Source organism: Lissotriton helveticus, chromosome 10 (genome assembly GCF_964261635.1).
Source record: "Lissotriton helveticus chromosome 10, aLisHel1.1, whole genome shotgun sequence".
Classification (NCBI taxonomy): domain Eukaryota; kingdom Metazoa; phylum Chordata; class Amphibia; order Caudata; family Salamandridae; genus Lissotriton; species Lissotriton helveticus.
In genome coordinates this window covers 489,736,710-489,755,953 of record NC_136071.1, presented here as the reverse complement: position 1 = coordinate 489,755,953, position 19,244 = coordinate 489,736,710, and the positions used below count along the sequence as shown (strand labels likewise).

Sequence of the window (19,244 nt, the reverse complement as noted above, 5' to 3'; positions counted from 1 at the left end):
TGGTCATCGACGTGTTTCACTTTGAAGGTTTTCATCTGATCCAATATGCTTTCAACTTTCGGCAGATTATGTTGGATAGTTCTGGCCATGTCTTGGTGCAAGGAAGAGAGTTCTGTCTTGAACTCACAACTTAGTAGCTTATATTACCTGTGCTGTGGGAGCTTTGGAAGCCTCTTGTCCAATGTGACCAGGATACTAGAGTCAGGAGTGCTCTCACCCTTCGATGCATCCTTTGAGGCTCACTTCTGACCATGTAGCATGTTCTGTATGGAGTGGGTCTTGGCTTGTTTGGGTTTTTAAGATGCCATGGCTAGAGATACTATGTTGTGTAGTGATTCGGTGCTCCTCAGATGAACTACCTCATTACAAAAAAAGGGAGTCTGCAGCTGCAAGTGGGAAGAGGGGGCACCCACAAGCACAGTTAATTACTAGTAAATGTAATGTCTTGGGGGGGGTCAACCTCATACCATGTGGTAAATCCCTCAGTCACTCCCCATACACCTTCTAGGCAATGGCTGGATGCCCCAGAACAGAGTGCGAAACACCAAGAGGGGCAGGATACAAGGGGACCTGAGCATTGGGCTCCAGCAGACCAACCTAGTTCTTGTTGGCCTTAACTGAAGTAAATGTTCACCAGTGCCCTCAGTGGGGGCAGTTTCCTCTGTCCTCTGCCAACTCTCCTCAGGGCATCCAAGAAAGAAAACTCACTGGGGCGCACCCACCCTTTTCTATGCTGGCATGGGGCAGCAGGCTTTCTATGCTGGCATGGGACAGCAGGCGAAGTAGGCATCCCTTGGGCACAATCACCTCTCGGGCACTTACCAGAGTCACTACTGTGTACCTGGTTTCCTGATGAATGCTGCGATCTACACAGGGAGCACCCAGCTAACCATGAAGCATCCAGGTAGCTGCAAAGCAACCCCAGGGAAGGCCGCCACCCCAAGCTCCTCCCAGCACAGCAGACAGGCCAGCAAATCAACACCTCCAAGCAGCAACTTGGATTTCATCCACACGGTCCATCTCTACTTGGATTGCTCATGGTATGGTGAAAAACTACCCACGCCACCATCGTGTTGCTTTAAGAAGCAGGAACAATGTCCATTCCTCTTTTTCCTGTATGCATCAGAGCCAACTGCTCATCCCCACTACTGCATGCCGAGGCCGGAGCCCAGCAAAGACATGTTTTGTTGGGTCCCTTTCAATTGAGAGTCCACAACATGAACTCACCATTCATCTTGAAAAGGATTTTCTTCTGCGATGCCCACAAGGGAGTCAGTGATTAAGTGGGCACTGAAACTGAAATTCAAAGGTGATACTTCAAAAGCCAGATCATGGCTAAAACAAACAGGGGCAGCTAAAGGTATTATCCCTTAATGAATGAATGCACTGTGAAACTAAACCCCACTGTCAACCTTGCAAGTGATCTTTGCAAGTAAATGCCTTGGACTAAATGGGCTCAGAAACTGAAATACCTCCTCTGAACTGTACTGTAGCAGTGAGGTATCAGATTCGAAAGAGCTCTAACAGTGAGGTTCACTCACATTTTTTGAACATTTCTGCATACCAACAAATGACTTGAATACCACAAACATCTCTATAAAACTCTTCAGCCAACCCCAGATCAGCTCTGGGCTATAATCTTCCAAATAGAGATCTTACAGATCTGGATTGAGGCCCACTTAGTTGACATGTGGGAGTTTTCTTCATCAATAAATGTACATTTACATAGCAAACTGTACCTAGAAAGGCACTTTGGGTGATTAGGATTACATTACAAGCACTTTGGAGTGCATAGATACTGGAATGCTGCTTTCTCTTACCTAACATTTTGCTAACGTAGGGTTCAATGTCAACATCTTGCAGATGCTGGTGGGTGTGCGCGTGGTACAGTCGTAGCGTAGAATCCAGTCGTATTGACACCCATACACCGTCTCCAATCCAGGCTAACTGCCGTACTTGACTCTCCCGCCGTGGATGGGCATCAAAGGATTTCTGAAAGAACACATGGAGTTTATATAAGAGTCATCAGTGGTAACAATGCATGTTATTTCCAGAAATTGAAAATCTTTACTGCATCATATTTAAAGGTTATTACATGTGGTGTCTTACACTGCTCATAGCTTCAACAGCTTCTTTGGTAATTCAGTTCATTACAAATGAATGAGATAATGTATTACCAAGCAAGAAATCATCTGAGAAAAAACACTGAACTAACCATCTAAATATCAACTTTAAGGAATTCAAATTTTTATATGGCTTCTTTATATTGTATACTTTGTTTGGACTATGCTTTGCTATCATTTTGACTAGAAGACACATATCCAGTTTCATAGTGTGTTTGCTCTCACCCCTAAGCATGGTGTATAGTTGCTAAGTAAAGTCACAGTAATTTGGCACAAGATGAGCACCAGTGGCAATAAAGTTAAACATGCCACGTAGACTGTCCTGTACATTAACATGACACTCACATGTGACTGTAAAATCATTCCTTTCTTACCAGCCACTGCAGCCTGGAGTTGCTGTGAGCAAAGGCCATAGCAGATCAAAGTCAAAGATTTTTTTTTTTTAAATGGTTAACATCCTACTTTTGACATTAGCTAAGTCACCCATTAGTATTGCCTTGCAACCCACAAGGCCTGAGTGCATAATGTGTATTAATGGGATATGCTTAATATTTAACTTGATATCACCACATAGCAAAAGGACACCAAAGTTGCTTTTCTCTTAGTTAAGTTTTTATGACAATTAAAGTATATATTTTTATAATTTAGTTAGGGAAAATATTAAAAAAAGAGCATACCCTCGCTAATATAATAACTACCAAAAATACAATTCTTTGATGAATATGGATTTTTGTTCAATATCTTACAAAGATGGTTTTATAAGAACAGATTTATCTATGCATGGTTCTTAATTAATTCAGCTCTGATTGGCTATCTTTTCCTTATAAATAGAGGTAGCTAGCACTTGATGAGTAGAAGAAGACAGTAGTCATGGGCTCTGGCCTGCTGTCAGAAAAAGAGGGAGAAGTAATTACTGGCTATTTATCTTGAAATGCAGGTCAGGAAGGAAAAGAATGTGGCTCAGACAAAGATCTAGGTGGAACCTCCCAGAGGAGTATGTTTACACTAAACAGCGATATAAGGTCAGAAGGCTTCACAGATGGATCACTGCAGGCCAACTTGTTTCTGTTGTGTGGCACAATATTGACAACAAACGCATTGTGTTGCAAAAAAACAAGCTAAAAACATTGATAGCTAAAATATTAACTTTCAATTCCTGTAATGTAATGACAAAAATATTGCTGGTCGAAAATATTGTAAGTATGAATATAACTACTACCAAAATATCTAAATGAAATATATAGTATTTAAAAAAATAACATACACGTAATATAGTTATATTTACTAGAAATATTCAGTGTACAAAAATGATAACAGAAAATAGGAACGTTATTTCTAATTAATATGAAAATAGTTAAGTCCATACAGGGTACAATTGTGGAGATTGTAACAGAAACCTGGCTGGTGAGCCCATACAGGGCATAATTTTGACACCAAACGAGGGCACAAAACAGGTTGAAATTGATGTAATGTGCTGGACATGCCGTATAAAGGGTACAGGAACAAGTTGTAAATAATGAAATGTATTGGACAGAAGTACAGAAAAATATAACAAGATTCTGATTATGTCAAATGAATTTTCAAAATATTAATTTTGGATGTACCTTAATGTGAATGGAGATATGTACGAGCGCTGAGAAATGATAAGAAGGCCACTGTATGTTTCGCCTAATGGTAATAGTTTGTTTAAGATGACTGTCTTTGATGGTTATGGAAGTCTGTCTGTCCAATGAAATAACAAGGTATTTAAATGTGAAAATGTCTACGGACACACTGGAATTGAGAAAGGCAGTCGAGTGTTTGTTTTTTGGCAAGTTGAACTCGTGTGAGTGGGCTTTGTGGTTCCTGGCGTACAATTGGAGTAGGATTGTGACATGAATAAGTACGTGAGAACACCCTCATGCTGAAGCGGCATCCACTGTGTGTGGTACAACATTTGACAAAGTGCATAAATAAAGGGGGGTAAGACTCAGTATTCTAACTTAAGTCCTACGAACAGTGCGGTAAGGCCTTAAATCTACAGCGGGCACATTTCCTATTCTAGCTCCAACCTAATTAAAAGTATGGAAATGCATAAATAAAAGGGGTGTACTTTACTATCACTACACCAATCTGACAATGATTGGAGAAAGTACATGCAATTGGTTTCGCGTATGTAACAAATAAAGAGCTATTTTCATCAATCATAGTCTGAGAGAAGGATAGAGCTCCCTGGCCGATAACAAGGGAGTGTGTAGGATGTGGTGCAGTGGCCAGAGCTGGTGACTCGAGAGCTGGGGATCCCGGTTTGAGTCTCGGCGGCGCCACACAACATCCTGTGATTCTATGCAAATCACTTAATCTCTCTGGGTGATAAATTGTTATATAAATATGCTGAAATGGTAAAAGGCGAAACTTTATGAAAATATAGTTCCACCAAAGCGGATGTTAACAGTATTTCGGCTGCCATTAACTGTTAAGAGGAGCAGACAAGGAAAAAGCTTTGATGAATGCAGGAAAATATGCTGCAGCCAATAGAAATGGAGGAAAAGTAAGTGGTATGCACAGGAACCAATGAGAAGCAAGGAAAGAGAGGGGGGATGTAAGGCCCTTTTAAGTTTATATTAAAAACAATACATTTATCAAGCACTGAGCAAGCGCTGTACAAGCAAAACCTAAAAAGTGTTAGATTTACTATTTTAACTACAATCGAACAATAAGTGGAGGAAGTACAAATTAAAAGGGTGATATTTACTATTCTAACTCACAAACATTGGTGAAATTGAATTAATCTGAGGTGACATTTACAATCCTAACCAAAATAAAACGTGGGAAAGTGCATAAATAAAGGGTGTGAGGTATACTACTCGTACTCCATCCCTACAAACATGAGGAAAGTGCTTACATTTGGGTGGTGGGGTGGGGAGTGATGTTTATTATTCAGACATCTGTCCAATTAAAAATTGGGTCAAGTCCATCAATAACATGGATGTGAATTACTACTTTAACGCCTGTCCTGCAGAAATTGAGGATCATGAAAAATATTAATTCTGTGAGATGTACTATTCTAATTCAAATCTCATAAACATTGGGAAAATGTAATACATGGGGGAGGGAGTAATGGATGATATTTACTATGCTAACTCCAGTCCAGAAACATTGGATAAAGTATATAGATTTGAAGGAGAAGGGGTGAAATTAATTGTTCTTACTCTACCAAACATTATTTTACCTTTAGATAGCAAAATATATGACCACACATCAAAGTATAAACAATTCGAAGGATTATACCACGTAGGTTTAAATGCTATTTTTCAAATTTTAAAATATATAAACCAAAAAGAAATGGACATTTGTCAATATTTAAATTACAATTTGAAAAGATAAACACCAAAATATTAAGAACTAAAAACTTTATACTGACTAAGATAAAAGTAACATTACAATACCACACTTACATGCCACGAGTAAACTGCTCAACCTATAAACATACACATGAACAGAAAATATGCAGCCCAAATTACATAAACTCCAACATTTAAAAAAAATAACTTTTTAAACAAATTTTCTTTTTAAATAATATACATCCAAACATTGAATTTTAAAGCTAAATTAAATAATTTATAAGCGAAACACTACCCACAAAAATGTGAACTGCCCAAAAGTACCCCATTCAAATTAAAAAAGAAATACCATAATTATATTTGAAGCCCCGCAAAATATTACCCTTTCTATTCACCAATGAATGCCACAAACCATAACATAAATAAAACCTTTTATTACACAGCCCAAAACATAAACCCTGATATATTTTAACACATTTTATAACATTCAAAAGTTAGTTTAAAAATATATAAATTATTCTAAATATGTATAATAAAGTTATATAAAAAAAACAATACTACGCACACTACCATCCCCTGCAAAATAACCAGTAACCTAAAATACGTTAAAAGGTAATATCCCAAATTAAGTACCATAACCAGAAATAACACGTCAAAACAATTATGCAACTAAAACTATATTATGAATGAAAATACGTGATGACCAGTATTTTAAATACAGAAGTGTAATTGTACATGGTTATATATAGTTGTGTTTACATTTTTAAGCATACACAAGATTGTAGCAAGTGAAAATACTGAAAATGACAACAAACAGATATTTAACAATATAATATGCATTAAAATGACAACATTAATAAGAAGTATACTAATTACCAAAAGGTTTTAATGAACACAATTTTAAACAACTATTCTTGCCAAAAATAAACAAGTATGGGAAGTAGTACCACAGGATTACTCTTTTATGTACTCTTACGAGCACTGAAGGATCCAACTTCCAATTTGTAAAAGTGAAAAATGTTAATAGTATGTGTATAGTCTCATTTTATTGACATTTTATGTTTTGGGGTCTATTTACTAAGGCATTTAAGAGCATGTAAAAGAGTACTAATTTACATACTCCAAAATGCATTTCTGAATCTACCCAGATATACTTACCATCGATACAAAGCCCCTCAATAGTTTGCAGTCACAATATTTGTTTGACAACATTATACTCAAATAATATTTTGGAATCAGTATTTCATTTACCCCATGGTCTCTGTCACCATCAAAAGGGCATGGGGAGGCTGTTGGCTTCAGAACCAGGCAGGGTAGTTTTTAGAGGGTGTTCTCTCCTTTGCTTAAGACTTTCCCTGGGTAAGTGTTCAGAGCGCTTTACAGGTACAAAGGTTCTACCGTTTTTAATGAGCCCTAGACAGAACAGAGATTTTTTGTGGGTTCTAGGAGTGCTTAGAAAAGTGTTTTCAAGCATCTGCAAAAGGTGGGACTTATTAATGTTTACACTTCCACAGAGCCTTTGGAACTTCAGCAGACAAGGTTTCCAGGTTTATGTCGCTTGGAGCTTTTTGCACTGGAGGAAAATACTTTTGTGGGACCTTGAGCTTGAGTTATCTGGCTTCGTGTATCCCACTAGGTCAGCTCGGCAACAGTATTGCCCCACTGGACCACTGGAGGAGTTCCAGTTCCAAAAATAGTGCCTAAAGGCCTGATTTAGAGTTCGGCGGAACTGGTCAAACAGGACAGGTATTCCATCCAACATTTAATATAATGCACTAGTAATTTGATGGGCAGGATGTCCTTCACATTTGATTATACAGTAACCCATCCACTGAACTCTAAATCATGCCCTAAATCTAAGGATGAAACTTAGGATCAGGGCAAGCAGGAAAATCTCCCCTGCTGTGAAGTGACCTTGATTGATATAGATTTTAAAGGTGTCCAGCTCCGAAGGTTTGGAGCCAAATTTGAAAGCTTTAGTGGGAGCCTAGATATCCTGTATCTAACTCTGAAGAACGCTGAATCATTGTGTATTGACACTTTGGAGGAGTTGAACTGTCAAAAAAATCAAAATGTTCCAAGGTAACACTTTTGACCAGTACAACATGCCAAACTTACAACACCTCCTCTTCGTCATGGTCAGCCTGAAATCAAGTCTACATAAATTGCAATCATAATAATTGACTTATATTGACTCTTTGTGTTTTCTTGGATTTTTTTTCACTTAAAACTTTCAAACTTGTTATTTCCATTCCTGTTCACTGGATTTCCACAATTTTCGCAGGTGTTAAACTTGATCCAAAAAACGTTTCTTAGCAGTAGCATGTCACCGGTCGAGGCAGTGCAATACAATTTTGAGGTTGGGATCACTTTCAAACTGGAAGTAAAGTAGGCTAAGATGCACAGTTGCCTGCCAAGATTTCTGTAAATAAAGTTGAATGAGGCTCATCCACATGCATGGGTATCTCTAGTGTGTCTAAAGCTTTCTTGATAACATGAAACTAATGCACATGTTCCATTGTTATCGGTCCCACAAGTTTTTCAGAATTCTGATTCTGGCAAAATATCAGGAAATCTTATGTTGGATCTAGTTCTGCTAGTATTCCAAAGTCAGTTTGGAGTGATGTTGGAAGATCCCCAGGTTCTCTATTGTTATATTGATAACTTTCAGGACTCTCAAATTGCAAGGCATCAAAGTTCCAACTCAAAAAGGGACTGCATTCTCAGAAAAATTGCTTGCTGTGAAATATTTTCAGTTTGAGGATATTTTAACCCCTTCAAATAATGAGCAGTTCTCTTACCAGCAGTGCTCCAGACTATATACATCATCAATGTTGATGCCAACTTTACTGGCACCAAGATGGGTACCATTGTTGACATCATTGGCACAGCCAAAGAAGAATTCAAGGGCAGTGAAGTGTAAGTCAATGAAGCTAGGGATTATGCAAACAGGAAGATTTGTGCTTCATCTTATGACACTTACCTCATTGATTCTGGAAAGCAACTCTTAGAATGGAAAAGATATAAAATGTTTTCTCTAAAGTTAAGGGTTAACATAGCGGTCTCCTTTAATTTTATCTGGGAACAAGTCTTGTAGGGTGTTGAATCATGCTTAGTCCCCAAACTCCAAAGAAAGAAACTGTGTGGGTCTGTGAAGGTAATTTGTTTATGACAATGCTCACACTGCTAAAATCCCCCAAAAATCTGCAAGGACAGGGACCCAAAAAAGTGAAAACTCCTCAACAAATCACGGGCAGAATCTCCGTAGGAGAAGAAAGTCTTGGGGGCACATTAGGATGGCGGGCAAACTTTGTCTGCCCACCATCCTCGTGGAAAACGGGACCGCCCGCGATCTGAGCGGCGGTCCCGCCATGCACATTATGATGCGCCAGCCACATGCATTTTTAATATTGCGGCGGGCGGTGTTTACACCAGCACCCACCGCAATGTTAAAAATGCATATTATGCATTTGCATACACAAAGCGGCAGGCACCACGTGGTGCCTGCCGCATCGTGTATGCAAACGTGCACCCCCACCTCGCCTTTACCCTGGGGGCCGGTAACGGGCCCCCAAAGTAAAGACTGCATGCTTCTGCCGCCGTGGAAAAGCATCGGACCGCCCTCATCGTAATATGGTTGGCGGTGTCTCGCAGACACCGCCACCATAGAAAAGCACATAGGTCGCAAAGTCGACCGGCGGAAATGTAGCGGACGGACTTTCCGTCCGCCGCAGACCCCCCAGCCATCCTAATGTGGTGGGGGTCATTTTGTTGAGAATCGCTCGCCATCCTAATGGGCCCCTAAGAATCCTGCCTTTGAGATTCATAGAAAAAAAGGAGCGGGTCTCACTGACTCCAGTGGCTCCTTATAGGGATACTGGACACCATTTCCTGTACTCATGTGGCTTCAGTGTCCTGGTGCCTGAGACCTCCTACTTCTTCCTTTTTTTTTAAACTTTATCATTTTGCATACAATGTGTTATCTAATAGCACCAATTTCAGCATTGAGTAATTGACAAACATTTCCATGTGGTGAAAAAGTGCATATCCATTTTTGTGTAGCATGGAGCAAGAAATAAGAAGGAATTATTCATAGAGTCAAAGTAGCACATACCTTCTGTTCAACCTATAGTCATGCCAGGCAAATTTTACTTTATCCTATACAGCATCCCTTCATAGCAGCCAACTAAGACAATTAAACCCTCAACATTGTTTAATGATCAGCGACATTTCTTTTGTTAAGGGGGATTGCTCATACCCTTCATTCAGCTCTTATAGTATCTACCCCTTGTTCAGGGTCCAGTGCATTCTGACTGCTATCTATGTCTTCAGTATCTGCCATGCTATACAAATACACTTGATATGACACCCATATGTCGTGCGGTCTACAGTGAGCTGGCATGAGAGCATTGTAGGTGTCTGCCTCAGTGTTACAATATGTCATGTCCTTGTGCCATTTCGATATAGTTGGCGAGGGACCCTTCATCCAGCGCATAGCAATTCTCCTTCTTGCCATTAAGAGGCCTATAGGCTCCAGATGCCTATGCATTTTGGGTACCTCATAAAAACCAGTAAGGCCACCAATGGCGATTCTGGAAGAGACAACCCTACCACCTCCTAGAGCACAGTCAGTTCAGTTGCCCAGAATCTACAGATCCCAGGACAAAACCAAGCCAGATGCCCAAATTCAGCCCCCTCGGCTTCGCATCTCGGACATCTATTGTCACTACTCAGCCCATATTTAAACAGTTGTGCTGGAGTACAACATATCTGGTTAAGGTATTTAAAATGCACTAATCGGTCCGTCCATTTTGTGATATAGTTTCAGTAATCGAACAGCAGTATGCTCATTGTTTATCTGTTATTACTGACCCAGGTCATCCTGCCATTCGTGTCATGCCTTTATTCTTGTCGGGCAATATTTTGTCTCATGAGTTTATATAGCGCTGAAACCCCCAGACGGGAGGAACTTGTCTAGAATACATATGTCAGTGGTGCTATTTCCTGCAGTTCTGATGCGTCAGGCCCTAGCATTGTGCGTAGTGATTGATATGCCTGTGGTAGTGATATCTGGCAAGTGGTGTTATGTCAGGTGTTTTAAATTGAATTTGCTCCCAAGTGTTGAGGGCCCCGTATACGAAAAAGTCCCCTATGTTGTGTATATTCAGCGCGTGTAATGTCTGTTTTACTTTTCTGTCTGCACTCACAGGGAACCATTCACACCACTCAATTTGCAATTTCCGTGAATAGAGCAAATTAATATACATCTCATATGCTGTTTTCCGTAGTAGATTTCTTTTGACGCCTCTTGGGTCAATTGTATAGAATATGTGCCGATTGGTACTTACCAGGTAACATTGAAGTGTCAGTGGGTCAGCCTCCTCTCTCTTTAAATACAGTTGAGGGAGATCTAGAGGCCATGTGTCTAGTGGTACGCATGTATAGTCTGCGCTGCTCTGTAGTATACTACTAGGTTAGGTGCATCAAGTCCTGCTGATACATATGGTAGAATCAGTGTGGACCACTTGACACGTGGCTTTTTTCAAGCCAGGCAGATCAATAAGGTGCGTATATTGTGAAACATTAGCTTTGGCAATAATATTGGCATAATAATTGTGAAATCTATCCACTACTTGTGCCACTCCCGTAAAGTCTTTCCAGAGGCATTATGCACCATGGGCACCTTGTTTCCTCCTCTGTTAGGTTGTGTCAGGGCTGCCAAATTAGCGCCTGGTCTCTCTCCCTCACCATATACCCTAGCCGTCGCATAACTCCCTAAGTGCGTTAACTCATTTTATGCTAATTCATTATATTCCACCAAATTAGCCTTAGTCTGTGCTAGGATCTGTGGGCTCGACCATGCACGTGATGCATGTTCCAGTTCCTTCAATTCGTCTTCCAGTTTCTGTAGACGATTTTGAATAGATCGGAGCACACTGGCATGTTTTGAAATTGCAATATCCCAAATATAGGCTTTAAAGGCTTCCCAGAGCCTGGCCATACTGGACACACTGCCCAGGTTAATGCAAAAGTATTCATTGATTGCCTTTGTGATTTCCTATGGGAAGACACAGTGTCTAGAAGTGAGTATTGTGGAAAGCGATATGTGAAGGCCTTTGAATGTATGTACCCAACTTTCAAAGTTAGCTTCACTATGCGAGTGATTTGAGTTAGTTTGGGGCAGGTGCTCACAGCGATCTATGTAAGATAACAAGCTGCAGGCTACTAGCCAATAGTCTATACATGTGTGGATGTCATGCACAGAGGAGTAGTGTGTGTATTCCCTACTCTAAGGGAAGCTCTATCGCCAGGCGGCTACCATTCCGCTGGCTTTGGCTATTGCAGTTATAGCACGGGCTGACGCCGTGGGTTTCCGCAGAGGTCCCATAGATCTATCCAGTTTGAGGGATAGAACATAATTGAAATCTCTGCCCCAAATTTGCAGTATGTGGCCATAGTGTGCAAGTTCATTGTAAAGCGAGTAATAGAACTGGTGGCCGCCAAAGTTAGGACCATAGACGCCTATTAAGAGTGCCTCAAATTATCCCCTACTGCAGTGAGCAATCACATATCATCCCCACCCTATCCACGCTTACCTCCCTGAGTTTGATGCTGGATCCACCTTGGGCCCACACCAAGACACCAAGAGCATGTGAAGTAAACCCAGCCTCAAGACCTGCGCTGGGAAAGTAGCCTGGTTTGAGGGGCCAACTGCGTTTCCTGTAGTATAGCTACATCTATATGGTGTCGCTGTAAATATAGTACCACTTTGCGTATCTTACGATTGTCGTCTAGCCCTCTGACATTCTAGGTAAGGAAATTCACTGTGGCCCCATATGCAGATGTAGTGGTAACCTTCTCATCTTGCATTTCCCACTGTACATATGCAAGTCAAAAAACTTACTTAACCCACCAACTTAGAATTCCTAAAGCTGTGGTGAAGAAGCAGTGAAGCATAAAACAATCCCCCCTCCCCCACCCACACCGTGCCCCCTTGAACTTGACACAGCTTGTCAATGCCCACCCTCATTATCCCCTAACAGAGAACAATATACTCAAATCGGACAAATGTGTAGAATATGTGAGGGCAGAGATTACCAGATCGCAACTACGTGGTCAAACTCTGCATCCGTGCCGTCAGACGTTGATGTTGTCACTACTGAAACTAAACAAAACATATTAACATGAGAAATATTCCTGAGAGACTGGTAAATACTGTTGGCCTGAATGCGTGGTGCTCTGCACCGTTTCTAACCTGTAATGCATATCGTAATACAGTTTCGAACATCTAGTAGACAAATCAATCCCCCTCGCTGACCCTCTCCTATTGCTTCATTTTGCTCCTTGCCTCAAGAGCTAACTAGCTTAGGACAGCTTGTTCTGGATCCAATTATTGCAACCATCAAACTGTGTGTGCATGTTGATACAAACATCCTTACCAAGGGAGCATGAGCTTAACTATCATGAAGGACCAACACGCACATCAATTAGTCCTGCTGGTCAAGTTCACTTGTGGTGTCTTGTTCAACCGCTACATGCTCCGTCATACACTTGTCAACACTTTGCTGCCTCCAGCTTCTTGAGTGTTTTTGCAGTCTTTTTGGGTTGCAGTCGTGATGGGTAGAGCATAGTGTATTCCACATTGAGTTCACAAAGTTTCCGTTTTGCTGGTGAAAATTGCCTTCTCAATCTGCAGGGTGAAGTATGGATACAAGGAAAGCTTGGATCCCTCATAACGGAGTGATTGAAGTTCTCTCGTGTGCCGTAAGGCTGCATCCCTTTCCCGATAGTTGAGCAGGCATGCTATTATGGGGCGGGACAGTGCACCTGGCGCTGGTCGCGAAGCCAGTGATCGGTGGGCGCGCTCCACTATAAATACTTCAGAAAAGGTGTCACGGGCTAGCAAAGTTATTAGTAGCTTCGCAACAAAGGTCTCCATGTTTCCCATGGCTGTGGACTCCGCAAGGCCCACTATGCGTAAATTCGACGCGAGCAGGCCTCCAAATCCTCCGCCTTACTTTGCAATGTCGTTAGTAGCTTTTCCATTTTCTTATTCACCCATGCCGCTTCAACTTGTAGACCTTCTGCCTCGGAGTCGAGTTTTTCAACCATGTCTAGTATCTCTGAGTGTTTATCAATCCGTTCTGACATATGGTCCATATGGTAAGAGAGGGAATTAATCTTACCCTCAATGGTGGACAAGCTCTGCTGCATAGTTACTAACATCTGCCTTATGTCGTCCGAGGTATGGTTCCACTGCGCTCGTATTCTTCTCTGCATTCTTGCATTTTCGTCACATGTCCTCGTGGATTTATGTTGCTCAAAATTTAACTTGGGTTGGCTTCTGTCTGGTTTCCCCATCTCAACGGGTGACTGCATGTATCTTCAGCTCAGCCAAAGCTATGTTAGAGCGCCAAGTCAATTCAGTGCAACTCAGGTTCTGTGTCTCCCACAGCTCCTTGTATCAACCACTTGTGTTTACTTGTTCAGTTTTATGGCGTTGTGCCACAGCCCTAGGATCTGGCTGTCTGGTGCTGGTAAATTCCATTACCCGCTGGCAGTGATCCTACTGAGTATTCCATATCTTCTGTGAGTGCACTTTCTAGAGGGTCTGCAGATCCCCAAAAGTCTCGGGCACTGCGGTGCACAAGGGGCCTGGGGTCTATTCTCCCAGCATCCCCTTATTTATCGCAAGTCACCCAGCAGCGCAGCACACACTTTCTTCATTTATGTTTGAGGGAGGCGGCAGCTCCATGCATATCGAGGCCAGCCTCCGATCGGCAGTGTACCGGCAAATCTGGCCTCGCCCCGTCGAGCCCCACAGCATTCCCTTGTGCGTCACTTAAGCAGCTCTGCTTAGGGCAGTAGGTATTGTGATTGCAGGCTCGATCCTCAGCTGGGGGTGGATCCAGAATGTCATGTGCACCTCGCTCCGAGCGCCAACTCACCGGCTCCAATCTCGAGAGCGAGCATGGCTGGGAGAAACTCCACCCCACTTGTCTCCCTCACGCCAACAGACTCCAGGTGGTCAGTGCAGCTGCAAACCCTCAACAGTGGATGTGGCATTGGGAGTGATGAGCTGCATGCTCAGTGTTAGCCAGGGAGTGCTTGCATGGTGAGCAGGGTGATCCCATTGAATGATGGGCCATATTAGTTGGTCCCATCAATGCTGGTTTAGTAGAGCCCAGGGGTGGTCGTCGGAGGTCAAAGTGGGCTCCATCAGAGGCACTGTGCATGCGTCTCTCTATGCCATTCGTTAGAGATGCTTTTCAGTAGCGATACCGGAGGATCATTGCGGTGTATTGCACCGGCACCGGGAGCTCACCTAAGCTGCAGCAATCTTGAGACCAGGCAAGCTTCGCCCTAAGACCTCCTCCTACATTATTTTTCCTGGGAAGAGTCAAGTAAGGAATCTTTGTGAGCCAACAGCCATTAACAGAAACACACCCTGAAGGCCAGCACAGGCCGAAAATGCAAGCACCTAAAGGAAACCATCAAGCACCATATGCCCAAACAGAGTGACAAAAGGTATGCACAGACACCCATCTACAGACACGAAGCATAGAGCAACTGTTTTTCAGAAAAGACAGACAAAGAATGAGGATTTGAGCAGAGGTGGTATTTTGCAGGCAATGTTAAAGAAGCCGAGGTTTAAATATTTTTCTTTCAGAGAAGTAGTGAGTGATCTGCCTCCAGGGCATGGACTAACTTCATGTGAGGTCTGTGACAAGGAAGTGATGAGGAGGTAATGCTTGCAGCATGACATGCCTCCTCATACACTCCTCTTACATAATGGTGCGGGCAACTGTTACTGGTAAGTCCATGTTCAGGGAGAGGTTAAGAAAAGCAGCTTTGCTTCTTATATTCAAGGTGATGGTAAACTTGTTAGACATTGATTGATAAGGAAAGGGCATGCACCAGCCTCTGAGGCACATGCCAGTATGTAAATCATTGTGTAAAATAAAGATCATAAAGATTTTGATGGAATTATCCTAGAAAACCCCAGCAACAGTTTGTGTTAGTGGAGGAGTCACCACGGTGCCTCCACAGCAATGGCAATGACTATTATAAAAAGTTTATTTTGGTGGGCTGGGTCCCTTTCTTGATAAATGCCAGGGGAATTTGGAAAAAGTGTCACCATAAGGGCTTTCTCCACTGGTAATGTAGGTGAAGGAGGACCTGGCAATCTAGTTCCCTAATTTGATATAAGCCTGCCACAGCCATCCTTGTTTTGCCCCAGGCCAGCATTCCGAAAGAAGACCAGCAGTCGCAAACCCATGCCATGGCTGTATAACTGTGATGTAGAATCAGTAGGAATAGCAGCTGTATATACACTAAAAGGCTGAAAAACATCTCTAGTAGGCAAAATTAACATAATCTGTGGAAGGTTTTCCATATGAACCTTTGTAATCAAAAACATAGTAAGATAGGAATACATTTTGTTGTTCTAGTTAGAAAGTAGAAGACTTGATTAACCAGTGTTTCTTTCCTGCTGGATTCCTGGGCGTACTGCTGTTATGAGGCACTTTTGGGTGAACCCTGAAAGAAGACTATGGAGTACTTTGTGTTTCCTCCAGATTCACATTCAAATATTGAAAGCCTGCTTGTTTCTACGTGGCCTTCAACCTTTGATTTTAGGTATATTTGTTGAGTGTCTAGGGTGCAAAACTAGCATTAGTTACAACAGTTGTTTTTCTGTTTGGCATTAGTGAACAACTTTCATATGTTTCTTAGAATCTAGTACTCAGAGCTTGAATTTTGTTTGCTGTGACTGGAGATTATGGATTAAGCCTATAGACCCACTGCTGTGGCATCTCTTAACTTTCTGAGTTGCCTAATTACCTCCATGGGTTGAGCCTTCCTTGCTTCAAGGTTGACCCCTACTACTGGGAGGCTCTAGCTGAGGCATTTCAGACTGTGTGGTCAAGGCAAGGATGAATACCTGTTCCAGCAGTCTTTGCAGCATATACCCGCCAGGAGGTAGCAGGGCAGCAACCATTGGTCCCTGTAGCCCTTACAAGGGTTGAGACACCCCTGCAGTGCAAGATTCACACTCGCGTGCCCGTGCCATGGGCAGGCCAATCTGCGCCCATCAGCACCCAGAGGAGGCAGGGCTGGGCCACCCTTCTTGGTGCAAAGACACCAAATCTCAACTAACAGACCTAATCACCAAAGAACAATGGGTACGCGAAAAGCTAATGGGATTGCTTCAAGTATTATTGATAAGTGGGGGCCAGGTTTAATCACCATCTACTTGACTACTGCTATGTCGGTAATTAGTTCTGAGATCAAATCTGTAGAAGAGAGACTGGGGGCTTCCAGGAAATCCTTGTCACCTCATACTGGTGACAAGCAGAATTTCATTTCGGCAAAAACTGACCCAGCTTGAAGCGATCAACACAAAGTAGGGGGTTATGTTATTGAACCTAATGAAATTATCCCTGACTCGGTGAACTGCTGTGTGCTTGTGGGGGATTTGGATGTCACCACAGCATTGCTGGAACACCAGCTCCATACTGGGAAAAGCTCAAACTCGGACACTATAGCCTCCTCCACCAAATAAAAGGAAAAAAGCTGATCTCACATGGTGCATGCAACAAAAATTTGTGGGAAGAAGTGCACTGAACCAGTCCAGTCTGCAAACAAGGAGGGGGCCTAAGAGGCAGTTTCAAGTGCAAGTGCATGAGGAAAATGCAGCGAGTGCCCTTGGGGATTCTTGTCATATAGAAGGGGTTCTTGCTAGATTATTGACCCCCATTGCTATAGCATTGTAGGAGTATTGAAGGAGCTTCTCACATATGTTCAATCCAAATGACCTGACTTACCCACGACAAGAAGGCGAGATTCTTGTCTTGTTGAAACTGCACCCCTGATTACAAGTGTAACTGTGGAAACTGTTGCGGAGAGGGACTTTTGCAGGCTAACCCAGCAGGCTCGGTCCTCATAACATAGCCTCCCACAGGTCCTGTATGGTGTCCTAGTAGAAATTCTGCCCCTCTACCAGTATCAAATCCTGTCCCATCAGACAGGGCTGGAAGCAGAAATCTTCATGTCCTACAGCTTCCCCTGGAGTGAACACCGTATGTAGTTGTCCTGAATAATGTCCCTCCTTTGGACTCAGTCCAAGTGGAATCAGACCATCAGCTGAAGAATAAGGTGATCTACTGGTTTAGCACTTCCCTTAGGTGATTGTGTTGTAAATAATTGTCATCGCACAGGTCTAATGGGGTTCATCTTGGACAGGCACGGTAACCTGCAAAGATTTTCCCGGAGAATACAGCTGGTCCCGCTGGGTTTGTTTTATAAGGCAGGACTTATGTATAGTTCAGAAAGCAGCAGGAATTTTACTATACCCACATATAATTGTTTTTCTGCCCTGGAAGAGGTTGACTGACTGCCTTGTAGGTATGTTTCCACATTCATATCTGACTCATCCATGGGAAGTACAGGCAATGCAGAGACAATAAGTATTATTTCTGACCTGGGCAAGTCAAACTTCCTACCTAGCCAACTTACTATAAAGAAATCATTACTCTGTACTATCTGATGCTGGGAACAGGATACAGGCACTGCCATTCCACTATCCCTCTACGATTCTTCAGTGGTTATGCCTGTTGCAACCAATCCTGATTATTCTATTGGCCCATTGCCGAAAAGACAGGATAACTTTGGTCAACTGTCCAAGAAAAGTTTGAAAGAGCAAGATACAAGAGGCATTGTGGTTACACCCCCTGATATGCGTGTCATCTTTTGGAACATGACGGATATTAGTAGCAAACTGTCTGATAGCAACTGGGTTACCCTAATATCAAAACAGCAGACTGTGTGCTTCCAGGATACTTAGTCATGGTCCAATAAGCATGTAATTTCTTTTTATCTGTGTTCTTACCTGCAATTCCATCTTCTTCCGCGCATCATAGTGGTGGCCTTCTAACTTTAATAAGCCCCACTGTGGCAGCCAAGGTAGTGAAGACCTATGTGGACTCCCCTTTTTTCAAATTATTTGTTTGACGCTTACAGGGGTACCTTTATAATACTCATCAACTTCTACTTAATAATTTTTGTTAGCAGCAATGTACAAATTGTTGACTCATTTGCATATACCCTAGCTGTAGTTTTATCAGGTTTGAAATAATATTATGTAATATTATGGGAGGCAACTTCAGTCTTAGGTTTTAATATATTGCTGATGATTATGTTTGTAGCTTGTGGATAACGATTTTTCTGATCTTTCACATTTTGTCCATAACCCATGTGGTGAAAAACTGAATAGGCTTCGGAAGACTTACGATCTTATCCTCTGTACTGATTTAGATGCAAGTTAAACCTTATATAAGGTAATATACACAGGCAGAGGTATAGTATCCACAATAAATGGTATTGCATTGTCCAAGACATGGGTAAGAAAGAGCTATACATTTCAGATTCTGAACAGTGCAATAAGTGATCACACCCGCTGGTCTTAAGTCTAGGGCTGCCCTTGGTAAATCTGGAAAGATGGCCTGCCCGATCATATACACAAGAAATGGGGGAATACAATGAAAATGGCGGGATGTTAAACCTAAGGATTTTCTAGCGCAGCTTCTAGTGAATTGTAGGGATCTGTTTCTAGGTCTGCCTCAGTGATAAACCCAACCTGGGGTTAGTTTGGAGCGTCTTCGCAGAATCTGTGAGAAGGCAATAGAGCGTGTCCGTTATCCCCCCTACTGTTTGCCCTCTCAATGGAACCCTTTTTAGCCGCTCTTCAATCTCAGGCACGAATAGTCCCATATACATCTGGATTACATACATTGAAAAT

General features: G+C 42.2%; 1 protein-coding gene across 1 annotated transcript in view; it reads right to left on the bottom strand.

Moving 5' to 3' along the window:
* Positions 1 to 19,244, bottom strand: part of MAPK8IP3 (mitogen-activated protein kinase 8 interacting protein 3) — a 683,833-nt gene that overhangs the window by 148,412 nt on the left and 516,177 nt on the right. The window contains exon 25 of the mRNA XM_078662972.1: positions 1,821 to 1,992. Within this exon, the coding sequence (XP_078519098.1) occupies positions 1,821 to 1,992 (172 nt within the window). The remainder of the gene's footprint in view (positions 1 to 1,820; positions 1,993 to 19,244) is intronic.